At 39.1% G+C, this 22,760-nt stretch overlaps 1 protein-coding gene across 6 annotated transcripts in view; it reads left to right on the plus strand.

Annotated features, from left to right (window-relative positions):
- Nucleotides 1–22,760, plus strand: part of itga11a (integrin, alpha 11a) — a 67,573-nt gene that overhangs the window by 4,303 nt on the left and 40,510 nt on the right. For 2 of the 6 annotated variants that reach the window (XM_027281062.1, XM_027281063.1), the window contains exons 3-4: nucleotides 614–684; nucleotides 20,825–20,939. Coding sequence is in view for 3 of the 6 variants with exons in the window: in XM_010732734.3 (XP_010731036.2) it covers nucleotides 12,712–12,784; nucleotides 20,825–20,939 (188 nt within the window). In the remaining 3 variants the exon portion in view is untranslated. Of the gene's footprint in view, nucleotides 1–613; nucleotides 685–12,584; nucleotides 12,785–20,824; nucleotides 20,940–22,760 lie in introns of those variants that run through there. The other 4 variants (XR_003462703.1, XM_010732734.3, XM_027281060.1 and 1 more) reach the window with 2 other exon arrangements.

The following is a 22,760-nucleotide window of genomic DNA, read 5'->3' on the forward strand; positions in this document are numbered from 1 at the left end:
GGAGGGTACTGCACCACCACTTGACAAATTTCTGGCTTGATTTAATATATATTTTATGACTCTACTGTGCCATAAGGGTGCTGAGGCAGGTATATGTAAAACCAACAATTCCGATTTTAAACAAATCTTAGTCTAAAGACATTAAACGCACACACAGACACAAATATGTAATTTTTAATATATCACCAATGATTGATGAGTCAGTGCTTCAACGGTTTAGAGAGAAACCATAACTTGTATTTAAATTAGTCACAGTCATTCGGCAACCTCTGTGGCTGTGAAGTGAAGCCACTGCAGAAGTGCAGTTCCTTGAACTTCAACTTGAGGCTGGCTACAGAACGAGTCAGTCTCCATAAGTCCCCATGTTAAAATGTCCAACTTCACAGCGGAAATAAGCATGTTTACAGCCTGGTTTTGGTCTCTATAGCTAATTTCCCCGTTCATGACAACTGTACTGAGTCTGAATTTTTTTAACTCACCTGTTCAAATTATATTAAGGCTTAAAGTTATACATAATTAACAGCGTGGCTGCTTGTTTGAGAACCCAGGCATCATTCAGCCCACCCCGAGTCCGCTGATGATCCACTTCTTTGCCTATTATTTTTTTAATTAGCTGTCAGGAGGAAGGGGCAGGACTGCCAACGTGGTGGCGGCCAGAGCTTCACAGCGGCTCTTCAAAAACCTGTGAGTGATGCCACACATACACTGTCCATTCTTTATACTGTCAGTGGTCATACAGTAGTCCATCTTTTATGTCCTCTATCAGAACAAACTTCTGTCTTTATCTTGGTTCATGCCTTTCTTTCTTCTAATAAGGTCATCTGAGCATGGCGCTTCGATCCCCTGTTGAGATGAAGATAGTGTAACAAAAACAAAAGTGGTGTGGATACAGTTGTGTGGTCTTCGTATGGTCCTAGACTAGCGCTAAGTCCAACACTCTTTCTTCAATTAGTGAATCTGCCGCCATTGCTTACACAGCTTTTTGGTCAGCCTGGAGTTTCCACTCCCAGGCTTAGCACTAACAGGCTACGTCTTATCATAAAAGCAGTGGAATGCTATTGAACCCTGTGCAGAAGTCCGCATCCCTTCCAGTGTACTGCCAAATGTGAAAACAAAGACTGTTGAATCATGTTTGCCTCCATTTGAGAGTCAGAAAGTCATGTCAGTTGCTTGAAAGCTCAAAAACATCCAAATAAAAATGTATTGTCCACTCATTTTACAGTAAGGAGTGCTTCTGGGTGGTTTAGGAATCAAAAACCTCTGGGATCTTTAAAAACTGAAGGGATTTGTTACAGTTTTGTAAAACTATGCTCTTTGACTCCTTCTGTATTCTGGTCTGTTGTTGCATTGTTTATATCTAACAAATGGTTTGAATCCTTACTGCTCTGGAATGATTGCGTTCCAACTTTCCTCTTGATTGTGTTTGATTGAGCTGGTAATCAAACTTGGAACACATGTGAGGTCTGATTAGTGCCAGCCGTCTGAAACCAGTGGCATATTTCTACCACATGGAACAAGTGACACAGTGTTGTTCAATTCGGGCATTTGGCTTGATTTATTATGACATAAGGTAATTTAGAGGCAATTTCCCACGAAACTCTCGGGAAGATTCAAGGATATCACAAAGATATTACACAATTCAGGCGGTGCACTCCTTGAATACATTATTACTTGCATTTTTGTTTGGTTATTAGGTATTCGTTCTGGCTATATTTTCTTGGGCATGTTTCAAAACTTTAGATTTTGTGAGTTGATGATTAAAACAAACATTTCAAATAGCTGAAAGGTGCAAGGTTTGCTCTAGACTGCCAAATGAGAAAATGCTACTCTGTGGTTTAGAGTGTGTTGTTGTCAATAACCATTTGTTTTTTTATGAAAACCAGATAAAAAGATTGTGTTTTGTCATTGTGTCTAAAACAGTCCTTTTGCAATCTGCTTTTTCTTACGAGGGTGTAGACGTCCCTCTCTAATCCTACTACTAAGAGCTTGTATGCACAGTCACATCTGTGTGGAAACAGCTGGTGTTAGGAAAAGTTTGAAGCTGTGAGAGAGAATACAACCTCACTAATTGGGTGAGAGGCTGACATTTCTTCATTTCGTTCTCTTCTTTCATTTCTTTCTGGGTTGAAGACCAAAAATAATAATTGAATTGTCTAAATCTGGGTTCTTGGGCTATGAAAGGTTTTAAAACAGGTTGACTCATTCCGCATCCAAGCTGTGTTTCTCTGATCAAATGGGCATAGAGAGTGATAAATTGCAAATGAGAAGAAAAGTGATGTTCTTAAGACATCTGAAAGCATGTGACCAGTAATATAAAAGCAGAAAGAGCACTTCATGAAGCTATGTTTGTAACAAGAAGTCTTCAGTGCTCATAAACTGCATAATTGAACTTTGGGGTCCAGTTGTCAGGATCCACGGGGGGCTTATTTACCTGTAGCTGATAGAGGAAAGACACTCAGCATGCAGGGATCCTGTGCAGCTCTAACCCTGCTCCTGGAATCATGCCGTCGTTATACTGTAAATCACAGAACAGTAGGGATTGTTGAAGAAATTTAAAAGTCTGTGTTGGTATTTCCAGATAAACATCTCATTCCTGGACACCAGCTGTTTGGCAGAGCAAAAATGGGACTCCGGCCAGCTATATATCTTGGTGGTTTTTGGTAAAGTTAGCAGGGCTTTTTTTTTTTCCATGGCTCATTTTTCAGACTTTGTTGCAGACTGTATGTGATGTTCATTATATGTTTAATGTGGTCTGCCTGGTATAATTGGCATGGCTGTGGTGTATGTGTGTAAGAGTCTGAATATACTGCATGGAGCCTACTAAATGTTATATAGTCCAGGACAGTTTGCCTAATCATAATGTAATCTAAGCCTGTTCAAGTGTCCCTAAAGGTAGTACAGGTAGCGTTTAATCTTTATGATTAAATATATATTCAACTGTATTTGTAAGAATCAACAAATCTCACCCAAACCTTTATGCATGCATGTTTTCAGTGTAGGCAATATACTGTATATTACAGTATGATGATGGAAGAAATTACTTCCAAATGTTTGGAGGCGAATGATCTTTTTTTCTTTTGTAGTAATAGCAGCTACTCCACCGTAACCCCATTCAGCTTTTTAGAGTAACATGAGCCTGATAAATTTGGGGGTGCAGTTGCTCTTATACTTCAGTGATTCATTATAAGTAAGACTAAACTTGTCTATTATCTTCCTGTATGTATTAAGATGCAAATTTTGATTTATTGTGAGATCTGACAGACATACACAACAACTTTAGAATCCCCCTCCACTATGCTCGACCATCCAAATCCAAACCAGTGTCATTTTAATTTAACATATAAACCATCGACCATAATAAACTACGCTACTACTACTCACCATTATATCCTCTTGAGGACAAGTGCCAATACTTCATTAAAGTCTGTAATCAATATTTCATCCCTCGTCAACTTGTTATCTCATCTAAGTTTTTGTAGCCTGTACTTGATTCAGTCAGGACTCTGCACACATGCAGCAATTTATTATCAATTCCTAGTAAAAATGAGTTTGTTCTCTAGAGCATGTGTTGACCAGACTCCAATGAATTTTTTCCAACTAATTTCGCATTGTGCTTTTATCTTTTCCAAAGAAACACTTTTGTCACAGGACAAATACTGTCTGATGTATGAGTCACTGTGAAGCTACTCTCAGTGGTGTTAATAAAGGAGTAGCAAACTCAGATTTATTCTGGGAACCCGGCAACCTTCTTTTTATAAATTACCTCTAACCTTTAGGCCATTACACACCCCATTTACACATTCATATTTACATTTCAGAAATCAGAATCACTGTCCCGTTCATATTATAATCTCGTATCACAAAAATCTTGTGTCTTGTCTATTGTTGCACTGGTTTCTGTCTATGCACAGAGAATTGTTTAATTTATGCTGAGGCAATCACATTTTCAATCTTGTTTTTAAAATCTCAACCTAAGCAATGAAAGCAGGTAGCGCTCCCTGAGAGGCCCTCAATGTAATCTTGGCAGAAGCTTTTAAACACGGTGTACAGCACAAACTCTAACTGGATTATAATCCATTTAGGGCAGACACCTCCTGCTTGCCAAATTAAATAGTTCTTACTAAATACAAACATAGTTGGGGAAACTGAATCTGTCTTCTCCTGAGCAAATGAACAGCCAGGGCTGATATGAAAATAAACAGAGGGTTTAAACTCTCGTTGGAACAGTAGCTGCCAGGGTGTAGAACAACATAAAATATCATCGCACATAGACTTTCCCTTTGGAAACATCACACCACAAGATGTGTTGCATTAACTGTTGATGTGTTATCATAAGGATTTCATTTAAAAAGTCTGTGAGAGGGACTTAACTTGGTGTTTGAGTGGTCAACCTGCAACAGACAATTGCGTATAAGCTTCGTGAAACCTAATAATTACAAGCAGAAAATTGTAGACCGTTTGGTTTTCCATGGAGATCCAAGAGGAGAAAAAAGCCTAGTACAGATTTTCCATCTGTATCACAACGAATGTAAATGCAAACGCAATGAAACAGGAGTGCGTGTTCTCCCATGATGAAGACATGACGGAGGCAGAAGTTTATGCTAGACCACAGAACGGTATGACCTAAGTCTCTTTGTGAGGACTTTTGAGTTGTGAGTTGCCTGATTGGATATAGGAATGTGGTGAGTGGCCATAATTCATTTTTTATATACTTTTGTGCGTATGACCTGGAAAAAAATGTGGCTTGTATAAGAGACGACTGTATATTATATGTATATGACTGTCTCAAATTCAGCACTATATTGTATCCATTATTAGGAGGCAGACAGGGAAAAAATACCTACTGACATATAGCACATTACTACGTCCATGGAAGTAATTTCATATGGGCAGCAAGGCTTTGTGTTTAAGCTGGGTGTCGAGAGACATGGCTTTGCCCTGAATCTGGATGTGTGAGCTTTGCGGCGTTCCATTGTCGTCCATCTTGTGGCGTGTGGCTTTAGTTTCCACATTAGTCTATTTCCCACTATTGCTACTGGCACAACTTAACCTGCTCGGTGCTCTGCCAGAGATCTGGAAAAGTTAGAATGACTTACTTGAGCTCAGACAGAAACATTTACTTCTCTCATTCTCTGTATGTGGCTCTTCAGTATGTTACAATATATTGAGATTTTCCATTTGCATTAAACAACAGGGGTAATGAGAAAGTATCAGTTACTGAGTAATTGTTTTATTCTTTGGAAAACTGTGGAACACAAACACAACAGAGCTGAATGGTGTGCTCAGGAGGCAAGTTAAGTTGACTATTGGCTGAAAATCATTTCTTAGAACCACTGAGAGATTCACGGTTCCAGTGATGATTGTTTCTCTTTAGAACTCCGTGATTGATTTGGACCTCCACAATGCATCCAGCAGCCGTACGGTAACATGCCAAATCTCAGAAATGCTGAGCAAGGTCCTCTGAGACTGATGAATTTACATGCCCAGACAATCTATTAAGTAGCTAATAACATGTTGCTGTAGGATACTTCAACCAAAGTTTTTACTCTTCAGCCGTCATGTCAACATGATAAGTACTGCGGTGACGTTTGTGTTTTGGACACCATTGGACTTTTAATGTCAATTGAATCTCAGATTGAGAAGAAAAATAAAGCCCTATCCAACAAGTCCAGATTCATTTCAAGTTCCTGAATAAGGCTGTGTAGTTGGGTCAAAAATGATTACAGGAAAGTTAAAGGTGAAGTAATTGTTCTTGCTTTACGATTGCTTGGCAGAAACGCTGCACAGCAAACTGACCAAACCACAGTCATGACGTATTATCACCATATAAAGCTGTTATGAGCAACATGTTGTTATACAAGACTACATCAATTAGTGGAGGTTAGAGGTGCTTTAATTGATTTTTAGCATCGATTTTTTTTCAATCCAGTGCTAATAATGATGCTTTTTTTTCATTTTAAAATCAATAGCTGACCAACATCTGAAATGTGAGAAATTAAGGATGTTCCTGGCGACTAATTTCACCATTGATTCAATAGAAATTTTAATTTAGACTAGTTGACTAGTCCCAAAAAAAAAATCCTCAGACATCCAACATGTAGCAAAATTTAAAAAACCTATAAACACCCAAATGGATACATGAATTTGTCACAGTTGCACACATTATTAAAAATGTCAGTGTACGCGTCTGAATACTACTAAAATGGGAAACATTAACAGTATCTTCCTGCCAGACAATATTAGTATTTAATATATAGTTCTGATTTCTTGGAGATATTGCCCAACGTCATGAATTGGGCCTGCCTGTCTGTGCCAGGCCTGTTGAACTTTGTTATAACATGCGTTGCCTTCTGTCTAATGAATGACGGTCTTGACAGCTCTATTTAACCCCAAAAGGAATAATTAGGTAAAGAAAATGAATAACAGGAGTACAGGAGTGCCTGTTTTTTCAGCCAGCTCTGCATGTTTACCCCCAAATTAACAGAAGCTTAGCATATAACTCTGCATTTCCGATTTGCAGTTCCCAAAGATACCACAATGACTTGAACATAATGATATGTGGGATGTATTACGTATTTCCACTTCAGTTTAGCTGTGGGTGGACAGTCTTGGGAACTTAAAACCATGGATCTCAGATTGAGTTTACATCTACGATAGACTGTTTATTCTAAATGCCATCTTTAGAGAACATTCACAGAAGAAATCACGAACATCCAAAGAAAAGACTCTCAGTCTAGCACACACAGAAAATCCTTGCTATATTTATTTACTCATTGCAGTATAATTTTGCTTATAGGTATACGCATCATTTTCCTACAACAAAGGAATCTTCTTATGTCACATGCATACTCACAACATACAGTAACAGAAAAAAGGCTTAAAAATACACTATAAACCCCAAAAAACATTTAAAAATCAGTCTGCATTCTGTAAAGTAACAGGGTTTCTGCGTGGCAGCCTAAAAACCACTGAATTCCTCTCAGCCTGCATTCTGTCATTCAAGCTCTCCAAATCCAAATCTGCTCGCATTGCTTTGATTTTTATTGCCTCAACGTTGGTTGACCATCTCCTCTCATTCCTGAAAGATGATTTAATACATTTGGTGGAACAAAAGACCTGAGATTGTAAAAAGATTCTATTGTTACGGATTATATAACATTTAAACATGTATGCAAGTTGTTCCTCCAACATTAAAATGCTGCCATACTCATTATTGGATTAAAGCAACATTCAGTATATTTTTGATTTAGTGCCCTCAGTTTCAGAGTGCAACACCTCTGTCATAAATATGGACAGTTGTACATGTGTATTTCTTCTATGCTTTGCTAATAGGCAAACTCTCTTCCTTGCAGTAATGCCAATAGAGGCTGCTAAGCCAGGTTACAGTGCCCACTCACCCAGCTCCGGTTCTGGCACGACACCGATTCTGCTGCCGCCAGCATTCCCCCCCACGTCCCTGGCCTTGAAAACCTCCTCTTCCTGGTGGTCCTGGCTTTTGCTTAAATATGAGATCTGAGATTTTCCATCTCAGAACATTTGTCTAGTCAGCCTGTTTTCATGTTTAATGAGTGATAATACATGTACACCAGATATCCAATTACAGCAGAATACAGAAATGTTAACGTGTGCTTTTGAACTGACAAATGACACAAGGTTTTCTATGTGGGTAATACATGGCGTCTTGTTTGGTTCATGTATTTTACAGCACATAATCCTTGACAGAGCTCTGCAAGAACTTCCTGCTATGACCTCCCAACACTTTCTCCAGGTTAATGTTTTATGCAGGGCTACTTGCTGGAACTATGCCGTGATCGCTCCCTGCAGTCCTCACAGCAGATGATACAAGGCCAAAAAACTTGCTTCTGGAACAGCAACGTGTTTCAAAAAGCTCCTTGGAGAACTTTTGAGTGTGTGCTCTGTTGCTCTAAAAATCCATTCATTGTTTTATGCCACCCCTGCCTTACTTGGCTGTGATTTGTGGAAAGTAACATCTCCACGGGCAATAAGCTTCAGCATGTACAGCTGAATGTTTGAAGAACAATTTCCAAGAAATATCTACAGCAGGAACAGAGAACTGGATATGACTTCTGACACCAGGTTCTGGGACTGTGGGTATTAGGACTACATATGAAACATATCAGTAGATGTATCAATATCAATAGATGGTGGAGGCTTCAGGCTCCTGAGCTTCTGAATCTGACCTCCCAGATGATTCAACTTTTGAGTCAGAGTGAACACTTAGTCACATTGTTTTGTTGCTTTAGAGTTGATACACTTGTGGGGAAGTCCATCTTCTGAGGCAGAGAGGGACATATGAAACAGAAAAGAGAGATTGTTTTTTTCTCAGTTCACAACAAAACTGAAAAGTCTTTGTGTCTGCTTGGATTTAAAATCAAAGGCTTTCTGCATAGCATTGATTACTGGCAGATTTAGGGTTGGGGAAAGTGCTTTCTTTAGCTCTAAGGAATGGTCATAGACATCATTGTTTGTATTTGTGTCTGTGCAGAGAAAAATATGTATAAAAGTGACTTAATCTATTTCAGACTCTGTTTAGTTCGCCTCTAGTCCCCCTTACCCGAGGCATGGCAATTTTGGTTAGCAGTAAAGCATTGGAGGAAGTGTGTATTTGTTGTGTATTTGTGAGTTTGGTTTTAAGTTTTTCCAGCCCCCCCTATTGGCTCCAAATTTGTGCATATTAAAAGGAGCTTCCTGAAAAATATAAACAGCTTTTGTTTGAGTGAGTTTTTTTTTTTTCAAAACTTTCTAAATGAAACTTCACAGCCTGCTTAGTCATGAATAAAATTGTAGAAAACCTGAAATAAATTGAGAAACAGTCAGATTTAATTATAGCTTTCAGAATTGACACAGCCCTTCAGAAACCTGTAGTTTTGCTGTTGAAATAATGCTTAAGTCATGATGCCTCAGAAAGAAGCAATTCAAAAACAGTTTAATGAAATCCCCAGAGAGTTAACTTGGAGGTCCCGAACGTGACAACATTATGATCGGTGATAGATGCTGGATCTCAACATGAGGCACGCACCCCAGCCTGAACTCTGATGGAGATTGGCTATTTTCTCCTTTATGTCTGATCCCAGAGGCCTTGTTCTGTGTTTGGCCAAAGCTCCCGCTCTAGCCTGAGGAGACAGCCATATATCGCACACAAACAGATAATCCTGGGGTGATTGAGGTAATTTCTTGCAGTTGTGGTATGGTGTTAGAGAGGGCCCTGAAAAGGTGAGGTAAGTGCAGCTCCTGTTCAGCATTGATTCCTGGCTGCAACTCACACTGGGAACTGGAGGAGGTAAAAGAATAGGATTTCAAAACCCAATTTTCACACTGCGTTTAGTCTTGGCCCACCTAATCCCAGGCCTCCCTTATTGACAGTGAGCTAAATATCTACATGGCAATTTAGGTTAGCAACAGAGCATTGGGGAGAATTGCTCACTACCCCCCGTTGGTCCTGAAACATTGACAAAAAGAGGCCACTTCTTAACTGCCTTCATTCAGAGCACCAGACCTTAATCTTAATTGTAGGTTCCTCTCCGATCTATCATTTGTCTTACACGCTTGACAGGGGGAGATTCTTGAGGTATGAGTTTGTACCCACAATACTGGATGAAGCAATTATTGTTATGAAACTTTTCATGTTTATGGAGAAATTTTTAGGTTATAATGACTGCCAAACCCCCTACAACTTCTTGATTTCCCCTCCAATTTGGGAATGTTTTATTCTGCCACAGTTTGATGGGCAAGGAATGCTCCCTTTTAAATCATTTCCTTGTTATATTGTCATTGTTAGTCTGTCTGAGGAATTGGTACACCCCGTGGACATCCTTTTGCTTTAAACCAATATAATGTCAGTGTCGTGTTGATGTTTTTATAGTTTAAGACGGAGGAAAAGTCCAAAGGTCAAACGCAGACATTTGTACTGTATCCAGCCATGGAGTATCACTTACTTTCGCACGCCCAATGCAGTAACTCACTTCAGGAACCCTGCCCATTGATATTTACATCTGCGGTGCTATGTGAACTTTTTCAGGCACCCGCAGTAGGCACAGGGCTTAATTTCCTGCCTTGAATGAAACAAGGGGGCCAGCAGTCTGCTGGGAAGACGTGATGAAGGAGAAAAAAATCCAATGATCTTTTAAGCACTTTCAGTGAAAGCAAGTCTTGCTTCTTTCTTGTTTTTGAAAGCTCAGTTATCATAAGTTGTTTAAAGCACAAACACTGGCTTGATTTCTGTGATCTGTGGTTACTCTGTGTAGAGAAGAAAAGGGGGTTTGTGATTGCAAACCAAGAGGAAGTGACTGGTGGAGCCAAAGATGTATATTTGTTAGTTTGAGAGATTTTCAGATAGACAGCTGCTCACAGGATGGATATCAGATTTGGATATGTGACAAACTCATTACGGATAACCTCCCTGATGAGTTTCACAGACATTTCACAGTCTCACAAGGGCTGTTTGACCGCCTGTCTGTTGAGATACTCATGGAAAGATGTGCAAGACGCCTACTTTTGAAGGCAACTTATTCTTACTCCCTAACTTCCTCATTCATCACTCCCTGCAAGGCTTACCTCTTGGCTCGTACAGTACATTTTCCTAGTGAACTGTAGTGTATTTTGTCATTCTGACATAAAAAAATCAAAGACACAACACATTCCTGGTTCACTTCATCCAATAAAGCGTACCTTCATCCAAGATACCCACACAGTAGCCAACCACTAATAAATATACACAATCAACGAGCATCCTGCTCCAGCTTTCTGATGCTGGTGGAAACAACAACCACCATCTTTTACAATTCCACCAGCATCAACATCTAAATAACAATGGCTTAGCTGAGAAGTTATATTGCCAACTGATTATGGAGCTCATCTCCCAATGGATACATCAAAATATAATTGAGTTATTGGAACAGTGCTTTACACTGTATCCAAAATAGTTCCCCCAAATTAAGCACACACATAAAGCACATTAAACCTTCAACAATTGTTTTTTTAGCAGCAGAACAAGTTGCACACAACACTTTTTATTAGATTATTAGAAAGCAATTGCTTATTTGCACATCCAGCAGTTACAGAGCAGTTTAAGTCCAGTTCCCAGTGCAATATTTTCCTCTGATTCCACTATGTTGACCATAGCTCAGTAGATTTTGAGAGCTTTTTTTTTGTTGCAGGGAACAGATATTTGTCTCTGTAAAAACAGGCATCCTTCAGCTGAAAACAATGCTGATGAGAGAGGTGAAAGTGAATCAGAACAATAGAGATGCGTGGGTAGGTCTGTCGCTTCCACCTTTTACAATACACACATTTCAGTCACAGTCACTTTGAATATAAAAAGATTGATTGTACCAGCTTTAAGTAGTATTTTATTCACATAGCACTTGCACTTGGCGCAAATGTAGCCAGAACCGGCGCTGCATGTCCCATAAAATAGAGCAATATGACCACTGCTATTACTAAGAGCACTAATAGCACTCTTCTTGTAGTATTAATGTTTGTATAATACACACAAAATAATTTAATTGATTCAACAAACACAAATACCATAGCTTTGTATCAGTAGCCACACATCTGAAATAGATTTTTACGTACATCAGAAAACTGTTTCATATGTTGAAGTACCATAAAAACATTTCTCTGCATAGCTACTGTATTGTATAAGAGTTTGAGAACGCAGGTGTCTATTCAAACAGTCTCAGCCATTGTTTATGTAAAACTCTCCAAAGCAAACTGAAAATAAGGACTATGTAAAGAAAGATGTGCATTTATGTGACATACAGTGGTTAAGCAGTAAATTGGAGATCTACCAGGTGGCCACAAATGGATTTCAGAAGAGTAATGCACACAAACTATGTCTATCATATAAATGGGATCATTATATGTTCAGTAGTTACAACTGGTTGGTTCAACTGCAAGGGTATGAGGTAACATACAAACCCCACATTTGCGTTCCACTGTTAATACGCTGGTTAGTTTGTGGTTGTGCCATGATGATAGCATTTGTGGTGCATAGCTTGAGTCTGACAGAAGACGTTTTAGGCGTGTAATGAGAAAAAGTTTGCCGTGTTACTGATCTACTGTATATTTCTTTAGAGTTGTTGAAATATCTTTGGGGATGGGATCATAGTACTGTTATGCCTCGTATCTGCTTGTGTATGTTCCTCTCGATGCCTTTCAGCTGGTTATTTCATGCTGTATCAAAAGACTTTCTGCTGTTTTCCAAGCTGTAGTTAGTAAATATCAGACTTTTCTCTTATGTGTACAACCAAAGTTTACAACTTGACCCTGATTTGTATTTAATTTGTTCCACATTAACATGTTTTTTAATTTTCCTGAACAGCTCAAAACCTCATTCCCTTAACATGCATGTCATCATAAGTAGCCACCACAGAAACCTCCACTATAAAAAACCTTGTCCAAAGATGACCCATTTAAGAGTGTCCACCCAGTCAAACTGAGCTGAATGAGTGTGTGAGAGACAGAGTCGTCCTGCCTGCTCAGAATGGACCTCCTCTTCTTCTCCTTCTTCAGTCCCCTCCTACTTCCCCAAGATATAGGCAGCGCTTTAACTTAGACTTAGAGTCAATCAGAGTGGGATCTTTAACTGTGCCTGCCACTGGGTCTCTTTGCCTCAGCCCACCACATACACACTCACAGCAGGCATCACACACACACACACACACACATACACACACTCAACACAAACACATGCACGCTTGCACCGGCAAACATATGGAGTACTACTGCTTCCTCCTGCTCTGGATCTGCAGCCAGCAGTTAGGTGAGTGAAAGGTGTTTATGTATGTGTGGTATTGTGAGTTACGTGTTGTCAGTTTTAAGTGTATGTGTGTGGGTGTGTGTGAACTGTATGCTTCCTTACATGCCTGTGTTATAAATCTGACCTTCTTCCTTTCTTCATGTAGCTCTGCAGTTATATTAACGGCACTCTAATTGTTAGTTATACTTTGACTCGTTCCAACAGTAACTGGAAACTTTGAGACTGCTGCTTTTAAAGGTTTTCAGCAAGCTATATTAGACAACGTTTTTGTTGGTATTTTAAGATTTAAAGTCCCTTATTAAAAATCCAAATGTGTACAAATGTTTTGTATTTATGAATATCTTAAGTGAATGAACGGCTGCTTGTGTGAATGACATAGTGATGTGACACCTTGACCCTCAGGTCTACAGAGGTGCTCTGAGTCTCATTGGCTTGTTCTCTAAAATAAAAGTTGATGCTATCTTTGCACAGTCAAGTTTCCAGCATAAGCAGAGTTATTGGTGCTCACCCAGAACTGTGGTCAATTACCAGTGAAATTACTATAGCAGTAACACATCTAGACAGGAAACAAAGGGAAAGACAGAGTGACACCAAAAACATATGTATACAGCATGTCTGTTTCTCAGAAGCTAAACATTTAACACGAATCACATAAATAAATTGCCACAAGCTAATCAAACCTACTGTGGCTTTTAAATATACTGTAGAACCTCAAGCAAGTGATGCAGTGCCACAGTAGGGGTCTCTGTATTGGTTTTGAGCTCAGTACACTGTGAACTGTAACCACATTGTTTAAACACACTGTGCAGTGGCCAACGTTTCCATAAAATACTGGCTGTACATTTAACATTATCTTTTTCAACAATAAAGCACTATTCACAGTGTTTCTGCTATGTTGCATCACCCTGAGGTTAAAGAAAGGAATTTTACAAGAGAAAATCATTAATCTTTGATTGAGACATTGGGTAAATAATTTTAAAACTAAGGAGTGGAGTTGAGGAAATCTTTCTTGTAAATATTTAGTTTGATTTTGGTATCTGTTGGAAATACGTTTTGGACTGATGCCACAGTGGGGGAGACACTGACCTTGTAGCTGGAGTCTGTGGAGAAAGACTTCATGCTGGCTGTGGTGTGGGAAATAATAAAGAGGCTGCATTTCAGTCTGATGTTTGTGGATTCCTGGGGCTTTTGGACCAGTGACACCATCCAGATAAGTAGGGCCATCTCACGTAGACGTAGATGACACATCAATGTGAGATGGAAACAGTGGGTGCCATTTGCCTAAGAAACTACCATTTGACATAAGTACACTTCTAAATCAAACCCACATTTAAATTTTTTCCGTGATAGAACATCATCCTCTTTGCATACATACAGTTTTGTCCTCGTCAGCATTATTCCAGCAGGAGAGAGTGAATTTCCTCCTTTTTAATAGAGGTTCAATGTGGCCACTCCATGCAGAGATGTTCCAGCTGTCTTGATGAGTTCCCACAAACAATTTTTATTTTGATGCAGGGGATGAAAAGTGCACTGCAAATTACAATGAATGAATGAGAATGCCAATGCCAATCAATTACTCACATGCTAAATTAGCTATTACTGGAGGGCCACCAAATTGCAAAACTTGCAGTGTGCCAGATTCTAGATGGATTAAGTAAATAATAGTACCGAGGTGTCCTGACATTAATTAAGTGGAGGCCAAGTCAATTATTTTCTTAATAGATAAACTTCTAGGCTGGTCTTGCTCATTGCCTGGTAGCAATCATATCATGGCCACTTCCCAAAGGGAAATGAGGCGAGTGAGTTTGCATCAGCATCCTTTTAACTCTTTCAGCTTCTGAGTAAAGTTATGCCATAGTGGGGCCAGTGTGTAACATTCAGGAGGATCTACTGGCTGAAATTAAATATAATATTTAGAACTATTGTTTTCATTAGTATATAATCACCAGAAAAGAAGATCAAAGATTGTGTTTTTGCTACCTTAACTGCCATGTTTCGACAGTAGCCTAGAACACTGGCTCTATATGGGGCCTTTCACATTTTTCTCAAGTTGCAAGGTTTTTCCTCACAGTTTCTCCTACATGCTTCGAAGGGAAAGGTGAGCCAGGTGGTGTTCAGTTGGTTGCAGTCTGCAGCCTAACTGCTAGATGTCAGTAAATCCTACACATTGGACCTTTTAATATTTATTGATTTAATGGTCGTTAATGAACATTTACAGTTTTTTGTCACTAGAGGTCAGTACTCCAGATCAGGAGACAACAGACACTCAGTGCTTGCACAGTATCACCATACACAGTTGCCATGGATAACTTGGAGCAATATTAGTTCAAGATTGGAGTAATTATTTTGGCATGAAAAAATATGTGGCTCTTTAGCAGCTTGATGTTCCTCTGTCTTTATCAGCCAGTTGCTACTTTTGTTTGTCTATGCCCTTATTGTCAGGGTGATGTAATTTGTCGTGTCTTCCATAACTGTAACAAATTATTACTGGAAAGATAAATCAGTTTTATATGGAACAGCACTATTGTTACAAAAATATCTTGGTTTTGGTTCCACAGATGTTGCAAGAAACCAAAGTTGCCTGTTAGTAGGATGCAGGAAATGAACTGTGATCTCCCCACCACTTCCCTATGAGGACTTTGTGGCACTATTATACTGTCACCCATCTTCCTTCTTTGACATCAGCAAACAAGACTGAATTCCTACGGCCTCTAGAGGGCTTTGTCACTAGACGTAAATCTGTCATTTTGGGGTTGTTCGTCTTGTGAGGACAGTTTCCTTACTCTAGAAATGTATCATTTTTGACTGGTTTATGTGAGCCCCTTTATTTTACACATTAATTAATGTAAAGAAATGTTAATTAGTGTGTTAACGGTTGACCTAAGCTGTGTGTAAAATGTCCTTGTGCATAATTTGAATGGACACATTTTGCATAAAACATTTTTCAAGCAAAAAGTTTGAAAAAACCTTTTGAGACCTTGAGCAATCCCAGTTATTTACTGTACCTCTACCAACGAAAATTGGGAGGAAGTTATGTTTCACACATCTTTGTTATTTTCTTTGTCAGATTTCCTGATTGACTATAGTTGGTCCAAGAATCAGATGATTATAATTTGGTGAGGAACCTAATCAAGTTCCCTTCATACTTTGCCTTTTTCAATTGTTAATCCTGTCTGTCAGCATTTACTGAGACTAAATGCAGTATGTTGGTAGCAACTACCTGAAGGTATTTAATATTTAATATGTCATCATCAAAATGAATTCTGAAAGTAATTTATTGTTTGAAGTACTATAACTTGTGAAAATACCTGCTCATTAATCAAGAGTGGTTTTATTTTACAACATTTATATTTATAGTCTGTTGAAGATTTAGTGTTCCAGTTAGTTAATATTGCAGAAGCCAAAAACAATTAATGATCTACTTCTGAATAAGATACACACTCACTGCTTACTCAATCTGCAGATGTCCCGACTGTCATGTACAGCAGTTGTGTATGATAGCTGATCCTGCATTGCGCTGCACTAGAGATTTGGTTTGAATCCCTGCAGGGCCTTTTGTTGGCTCAGAGGGTTAACAGCTTGTTAAGCAGTGCCCAGTTGGCTGTTGTGGATCGGGAACATCTGGTTTTAGATACCCCGTACCTCCCACAGTATTTTCGTTGGCGTGGGGCTATCGCGATATAAGGTGCCAAAATGTTTGAAAGTATATTGTCAACTGTGAAGAATCCTGCCAGAGAAAACCATTGTAATGGAAGGCCAGAATGGATCAATGGAAAAAACACTACGTTCTGTTGCTTTTGAGATTTAATTTATGGGCAGACTTCTCATATTTATTCAAACGCTACTGGCCCAATAATGCCAGTCAGACGCAGTGATAATGTGGTATTTATACACTCACATACACATACCAGACTTGATTTCTAACATAGACTGGAAAGCTGTCGAGAAGCGGAAACATCATGATGTGTTATCATAAATCTAAAACCTTTTTATATCAACTTATCATGCATGTCTGATATCGATGTCTCCAAGCCAACAGTTTGCACAACACACCAGCACTTCTGCTCTATATCAGTGAGTCTGTGATGGAGCTCCTGCAGCTTGGTGTTGGGCCAAAAGCAGCACCGGGTTGATGTGGGTCACACCGGCAGCCACCGGCCTGAGGTTTATTTATCTGGGCATGGAAGCCGGTACACAGGAAACTCTGCAAGACTCAGACTTTGTGTTAGAAGCTGCTGATATTACTGGGAATATTAAATTGCTCTGCCACATTTGTAGCTTGAAATGGAAACTGGATCACCATTATCAAGCTTTCACCCTGACACTTTTCCTTGTCTCTGTCAAAGCTTTCACTCATTGCTTGGTCAGACTTCAACCAGACTTTAATCTTGCATCTTGGGAAATTTTTTTCACTTTTTAAAAGCCATCTTAGCATTAAATCAGCTACCACAGCTGTTAGCGTATGCAATCATGGAGAGGCTTCAAAATGATTCAGCTGGTTGCCCTTCATTTGTAAAATGATTTATGCTGCACTATCAAGAGTTACTTTCTGATTTTTATTTATTTTTCAGTCACCTTTCTGTTTCCAACAATCTATTTCCAGTCACCCCTTTTATGTTTATAGATAAACAGAAACTTTCATAGGATGTTTGGCATCAGGATCAAACACCAGCTGAATATGTGAACCATTCATTTGACAGGAAATGAGCGATGTGGAGAATGTGTCAATATTTACAAGAAAAGTCTGCATGGCAGAGGTGGCCATTTGTTTAAATGGAGGTTTTCATGAAAAAGAACAAGTGGTCTATGGTTGTGCCAATAAAGCTGTGATGTGCTGCTGGTCACTTGACAGATGTGAAAAATGACTGACTTATTCAGTCTGCGGCTGTCACCCTACTCACATAATGTTCTGTGGTAAAATTGTGGTGTGATGGTGTTGACACACGCCCAAATTTCCCATTTTAAGTTAAGTAGATAAAGACCACTGGGGTATTTGGTTTCCTATGTGTTTCCTATTTGTTTAGACAACCTCTTGACTCTCCTAAATTTAAGGAATGTAACCTCTTCACATTTGGCTTTTCTTCAAGAAACAGCTGCTCAACATGTAACCAATCCTCTGCATTTAGAGTGCCAACAACTGTGCTGCTATCTTGTCTAAAAGGTAACATCGTATTCGTATAACATATAAATACTGATAGATCATTTTGAGATGGAGCACCTTATGCTTGATTTCTAAAGTGAAGTGCAAGTGAGGTTCATCATCCTGCTGTCACGGTGATATAGTTCTCATGAACTGTAAATCTGTTAGATAACCAAAAGCTTTGCCCTTGGTTATTTGTGTTCTAATAAAAGTTCCTACATTTTAGAAGCAGCACAAATACTTACCACGTCAATGTAAAGATTGTGATTGGATGCAAATTTGCGCGTATTTCCAGGCTTTATGAATCTGTTCCATAAATGTACAGAAACAGGAAGAGGAACAATGAGAAACTGGAGGGAGGCTTCCGAGTTTCAAATGAGTATTCAGATCAGTCAGAGGTTGACCTGAACAAATATACACAGACACGGACAAGTTCTTTCTGTACTAGAAAAGAAGAAATCCTCACAAAGTGTTGTCCAACCATGTCGGAAGCCAGAAGTATTTATAGCTCTTCTGAATGGCCACACTCAAAGGCTGGATGAAAAGCCAGCTGTCACAGAGAGGATGACACAATAATGGTTTGAATATGGGGATATTGTTGCAGCTCCTGGGAGACCTCCGAAGTGTTTCAATACGAAAGCTTGAGAGAGTTCAAACCTTGCTTCTTTTATCACCACTGCACAGCTGGCCAATCACTGCATAAAGTGGATGTAATTGTTGTATTGTCAATTACAGAAATTGTCAGGTGCATTTGTTAATTTTTGCTTACTTCATCTATCAAAGTGTTGGTATGTTTTCATGTCCATCTGACAAACAGTGACAAACCAATTCTTTTTTTTTACGGTTTGCCAAGAAAAACAAGCAGCTCCTGTGAGGTGTGTTGACAGGACTCAGCTGTAGTTTTCCCAGAGGCAGAATAGTACATATTGTAATTTCTGGTAAGTTTTAGGACATACAGTCCTTGACATCAACCAGACAGTTATGTAATGTGGGCAACTTGGACATTTTGATTTATCTTGGCAATGCAGATGAGTATCATTGGGATAAAAGTGAAAACAGATGCTATACTCACAAGTAATAGGTTATTGGATAACATAGCACCAATATCAGGTCAAGAGCATTCATATTAAGAGACCCTAGAGACTATTACTTAATGATAGTGCAAGTATAAATAACAAGAGTCTCCTTATTATATCTCTTTATATTTGTCAGATGTGAAGAGTCAGTTTAATGGCTGCAAATAGAAGCAAATGAAAAACTGTTTCACAGCAATATGAAAGAATCCTCTGTACTGTCTTGAATTTGACCTCAGCTGTCCTTAATTGCGGGTTAATTTGAATTTTACGTGTTTTCCAACTTTGTTGAGCATTCCTCCACCTTGTTGTTTACATTTAACTGAATTTCCCCTTGCAGAGAAAAAAGGCTCACATAACTTGACGTGACCCCAGAGCCCCACAGATGGAGAGGGAGTCGTGAGTGGGGTCATTTAGCGTTAGGGCGAGGGTCTGAATAAGCCTGACAGTGTGTGTACAAGAGCCGCAGAGATGTTAGAAGTGGGGGAGTTTGTGGTGTTTAAAATTCAGAGGCATTTGTGCTCATAGCTCAGCTGTGCAGCTCAAACTGTGAGAGAACTCTTTATTTTTTAGGCAATGATCTTTAACTATAAAATAAACCTCTGTGTCTCATTAAGCATAAAGTTTGCTTAACTTTTCCTTCTGCTTTCTTTACTTGACGCATCTTTTTGCCTCTGAAATACAATAGTTTCAAATCTAAGTTTGTATATTTTGGGATTTAGAGTATCAATGAGCTCTAGTGTGAAGGTCAACATGATCTTTGACCTTACAGTGGCTGAAACATCAATGGAGTAACAGATACAGTTAAGATATTTTTGGCAACTGGTGAAATGAAGGTCAGCAGGAGATTAGGTAGAAGACAGATAAATGGAGAGAGATGGATTGAGAGGAAGTTGGTTATGTTTTTTCCCCTTCACATGTGCCAAAGAAAAGCCAAATGATGCTGTCACCATTAATTAGCCATAATGGGTAACTTGGTGACATACAAAATCAGAAAAATACCTTCCCTGACTGGTATTTTAATTGAGAGCAGACATCCACTGCTCTTTTCTACCACCTGGTAAGCTGTCTAAAGATGTGAGAGTAATTTAAGTACATGATCGGGAAAACAGAGTTGCTTTGATCAGGTCCCATGGCAACTTTTCCTTCTTACCCTCTTACTGTTTGTGAGGTTACAGTTCACCATCTATTAGCTGCAATATGAAAACAAAACTTACTTCTGAGATTCTTTACCAATCTTATAATTGCATTTGAAAGATATAATGTACTTATATAGTGCAGGAGATTTTGCCTCCCTCACCACAGAAATGTAAAGCCCATATTTTACGTCTTTGACTTAGGCCTCTTAAATGCTGTGATGAGGTATGCCAGATTGGTGCCTGTCAAAGAGTTCTTATGGAAGTAAAACGTTGGTCATGTAGGTGGTCATGTTGATACTATGCTGCCTAACCAAAAGCCCTCTGAGTCCGCAAATGTCTGATGGAAGAACGCCAGTCAAATATGACCGACAGCTCAGCTGGTGTGCAGTGCTTATATATTTGTTTCCATAAGGTCTGTGTTTAGACTGACGCTAGGAGAGACAGAGAGACAGACATGAGAGAGTAGGGATTATTTCGAGGATGAGTAAGGCTAGTATGCAGCTGTTTGTTGCTGTTAGTCCAGATGCTGAGGTGTAATCAATGTCCAGGCATCCATAAAACTGCTGAGATACGACCACGTAGCACTGGAAACTAGATGTTCTGTATACCTTGATGCTAAACTAGAAACTAGGTCACGAATGTTCAGATATGTAAAGCTGTTCTTTTATGATCTGTCTTTTTCTTTTTCAAGGATTCCATGACTGCTTCAATATCGACACAAAAAGACACAGGATCATCAAAGGCCCCAAACAAGCCCAGTTTGGATACACTGTTCAGCAGCACGTGGCAGCTGGAGGAGAAAAGTGGTAAGGGACTTGATATGATATGATTTACACACTCCTGCTATGCAAAGTATTATAGCCTGTTGATCCTTTGCACCTGTAAAGTACTACAGAGATTTGATGTCTGTGGATTATTCTTGGGAAACGTTGTGTTCTTCAAAAAACAATAATTTTAAAGATCGTCAATCTCTATATTCATCATGAAACAAATAAAACTTTGTTTCTGTCTGATTTCACTATCTGTAACAACAACAACTTTAAGTTTACAGCATTGTGCAGGAGCCCCGTTGCTGCTTTCCAATATACTTTTTAGTTTCTCATGACTAGAAAAACTGCTGTATTGACATTTTTAGGACTTCCAAAAACCACAATAATTACTTGAATTACAGTTTCATGACATACAATATCAGTACCTCTTATTGTGATATTGCATTTTTAGGTTCTGTAAAACTGACAGAATTTATTTTATAAGAATAAGAGGTCAAGTACATTATGCCTGTAAAACATACAGCACTGACAGATGGTCCAACTCGGCAGAAAGATTTTTTTCCCCAGAAAGATAGTGATCTACAGTACCTCTCCTGCGGTGTGCAAAGTTTCCTCCCATTAATTTATGTTTGCAAAACAAACCAGTCCTGAGCTGGATACCTCACATTCATCATATTACCTCATAGCACAAACGGACTCCTTATGCACGCTATTATTAGGCCAACTGGCACCGTGTGGTGGCCAGGATTAGTTTCTGGCATCCCCAAACTGTCTGGTTGCAAGCAAGCAATTGTGCAAGCACCATGCCGAGTTCCAGTTGTGCTTCTGTGTGTGTGTGTGCGTAAATCATTAGTGTAGTCTGTTTATATATATTTGAATTGTATGTCTTTTTTTTATGTTAATGGATTCCAGACCGGCTTCGGAAGAAAAATGATAGCATGTTTAAACACAACAACCTTTGTTTACAATTTCCTGATGAGCGACCTCTTGCAGTTGTGCGACCTCTAAGTAGATTTTTTTGATAGGATGTTTGGTTTACAATGCATGTGACATCAATTCCTGACCATGGTTGGCATCCTGTCTCCTTCCAGCATTCAACCTTGGTTTAACCATGAAAGTTAAATTAAAATGCAGACCTATCATTGTGTTAAATAGGACCATTGCACAGACACAATGTACAGTAGTGTCATTTGGAAAAGTGCTGCATTGGCCAATAAAACAAGTGACTATTGATGGTACTCTGCTGTTTACCTTGTGAAAGCTATGCAACAGTTCTTACTGTGCTAACTGTCTAGAGCCATAAAAGTCCTTCCTCACAATGTAAACTCCATGTCGAGTACATCCGCGACTCAACCTGGACTTTTCATTTTCTCATTTCTAATTTCTTATTTTCTGTTCAATATTTAACTTTAAACAAACTTTAACTTAATGCAGACTGTACTGGGTAAATCGTGTCCAGCTGGCGGTTATCAAACTAGAAAGTAAACAATCCTTAACAATAGGGGTGATAGTTCAGTAGAATCCTTTTCATTTTCGTTTCTTTGGAAGGCCATTAATGACAAGCACTTATCCTCACTAGGGTCGCTGGAGCTCACTTGTAAAGCCCTCAGAGGCAAAATGTGTTTTGGGAATTTGGGCTATCCAAGCTGGCCTATGGTGAGAAGCGGGTACACCCTGGACACTGAACACATAGAGACAAACAACCATTCACACTCACATTCACACCTATGGCCAATTTAGAGTCACCAATTAACCTATCAAGTGCATGTCTTTAGATGGTTGGAGGAGGCCGGAGTATTCTGATTCGCAAATGTGTAACATAAACACTGTTACTTGCATCTAATCTAATTATCGCTG

Source organism: Larimichthys crocea, chromosome VIII, assembly GCF_000972845.2.
Source record: "Larimichthys crocea isolate SSNF chromosome VIII, L_crocea_2.0, whole genome shotgun sequence".
Classification (NCBI taxonomy): Eukaryota; Metazoa; Chordata; class Actinopteri; family Sciaenidae; genus Larimichthys; species Larimichthys crocea.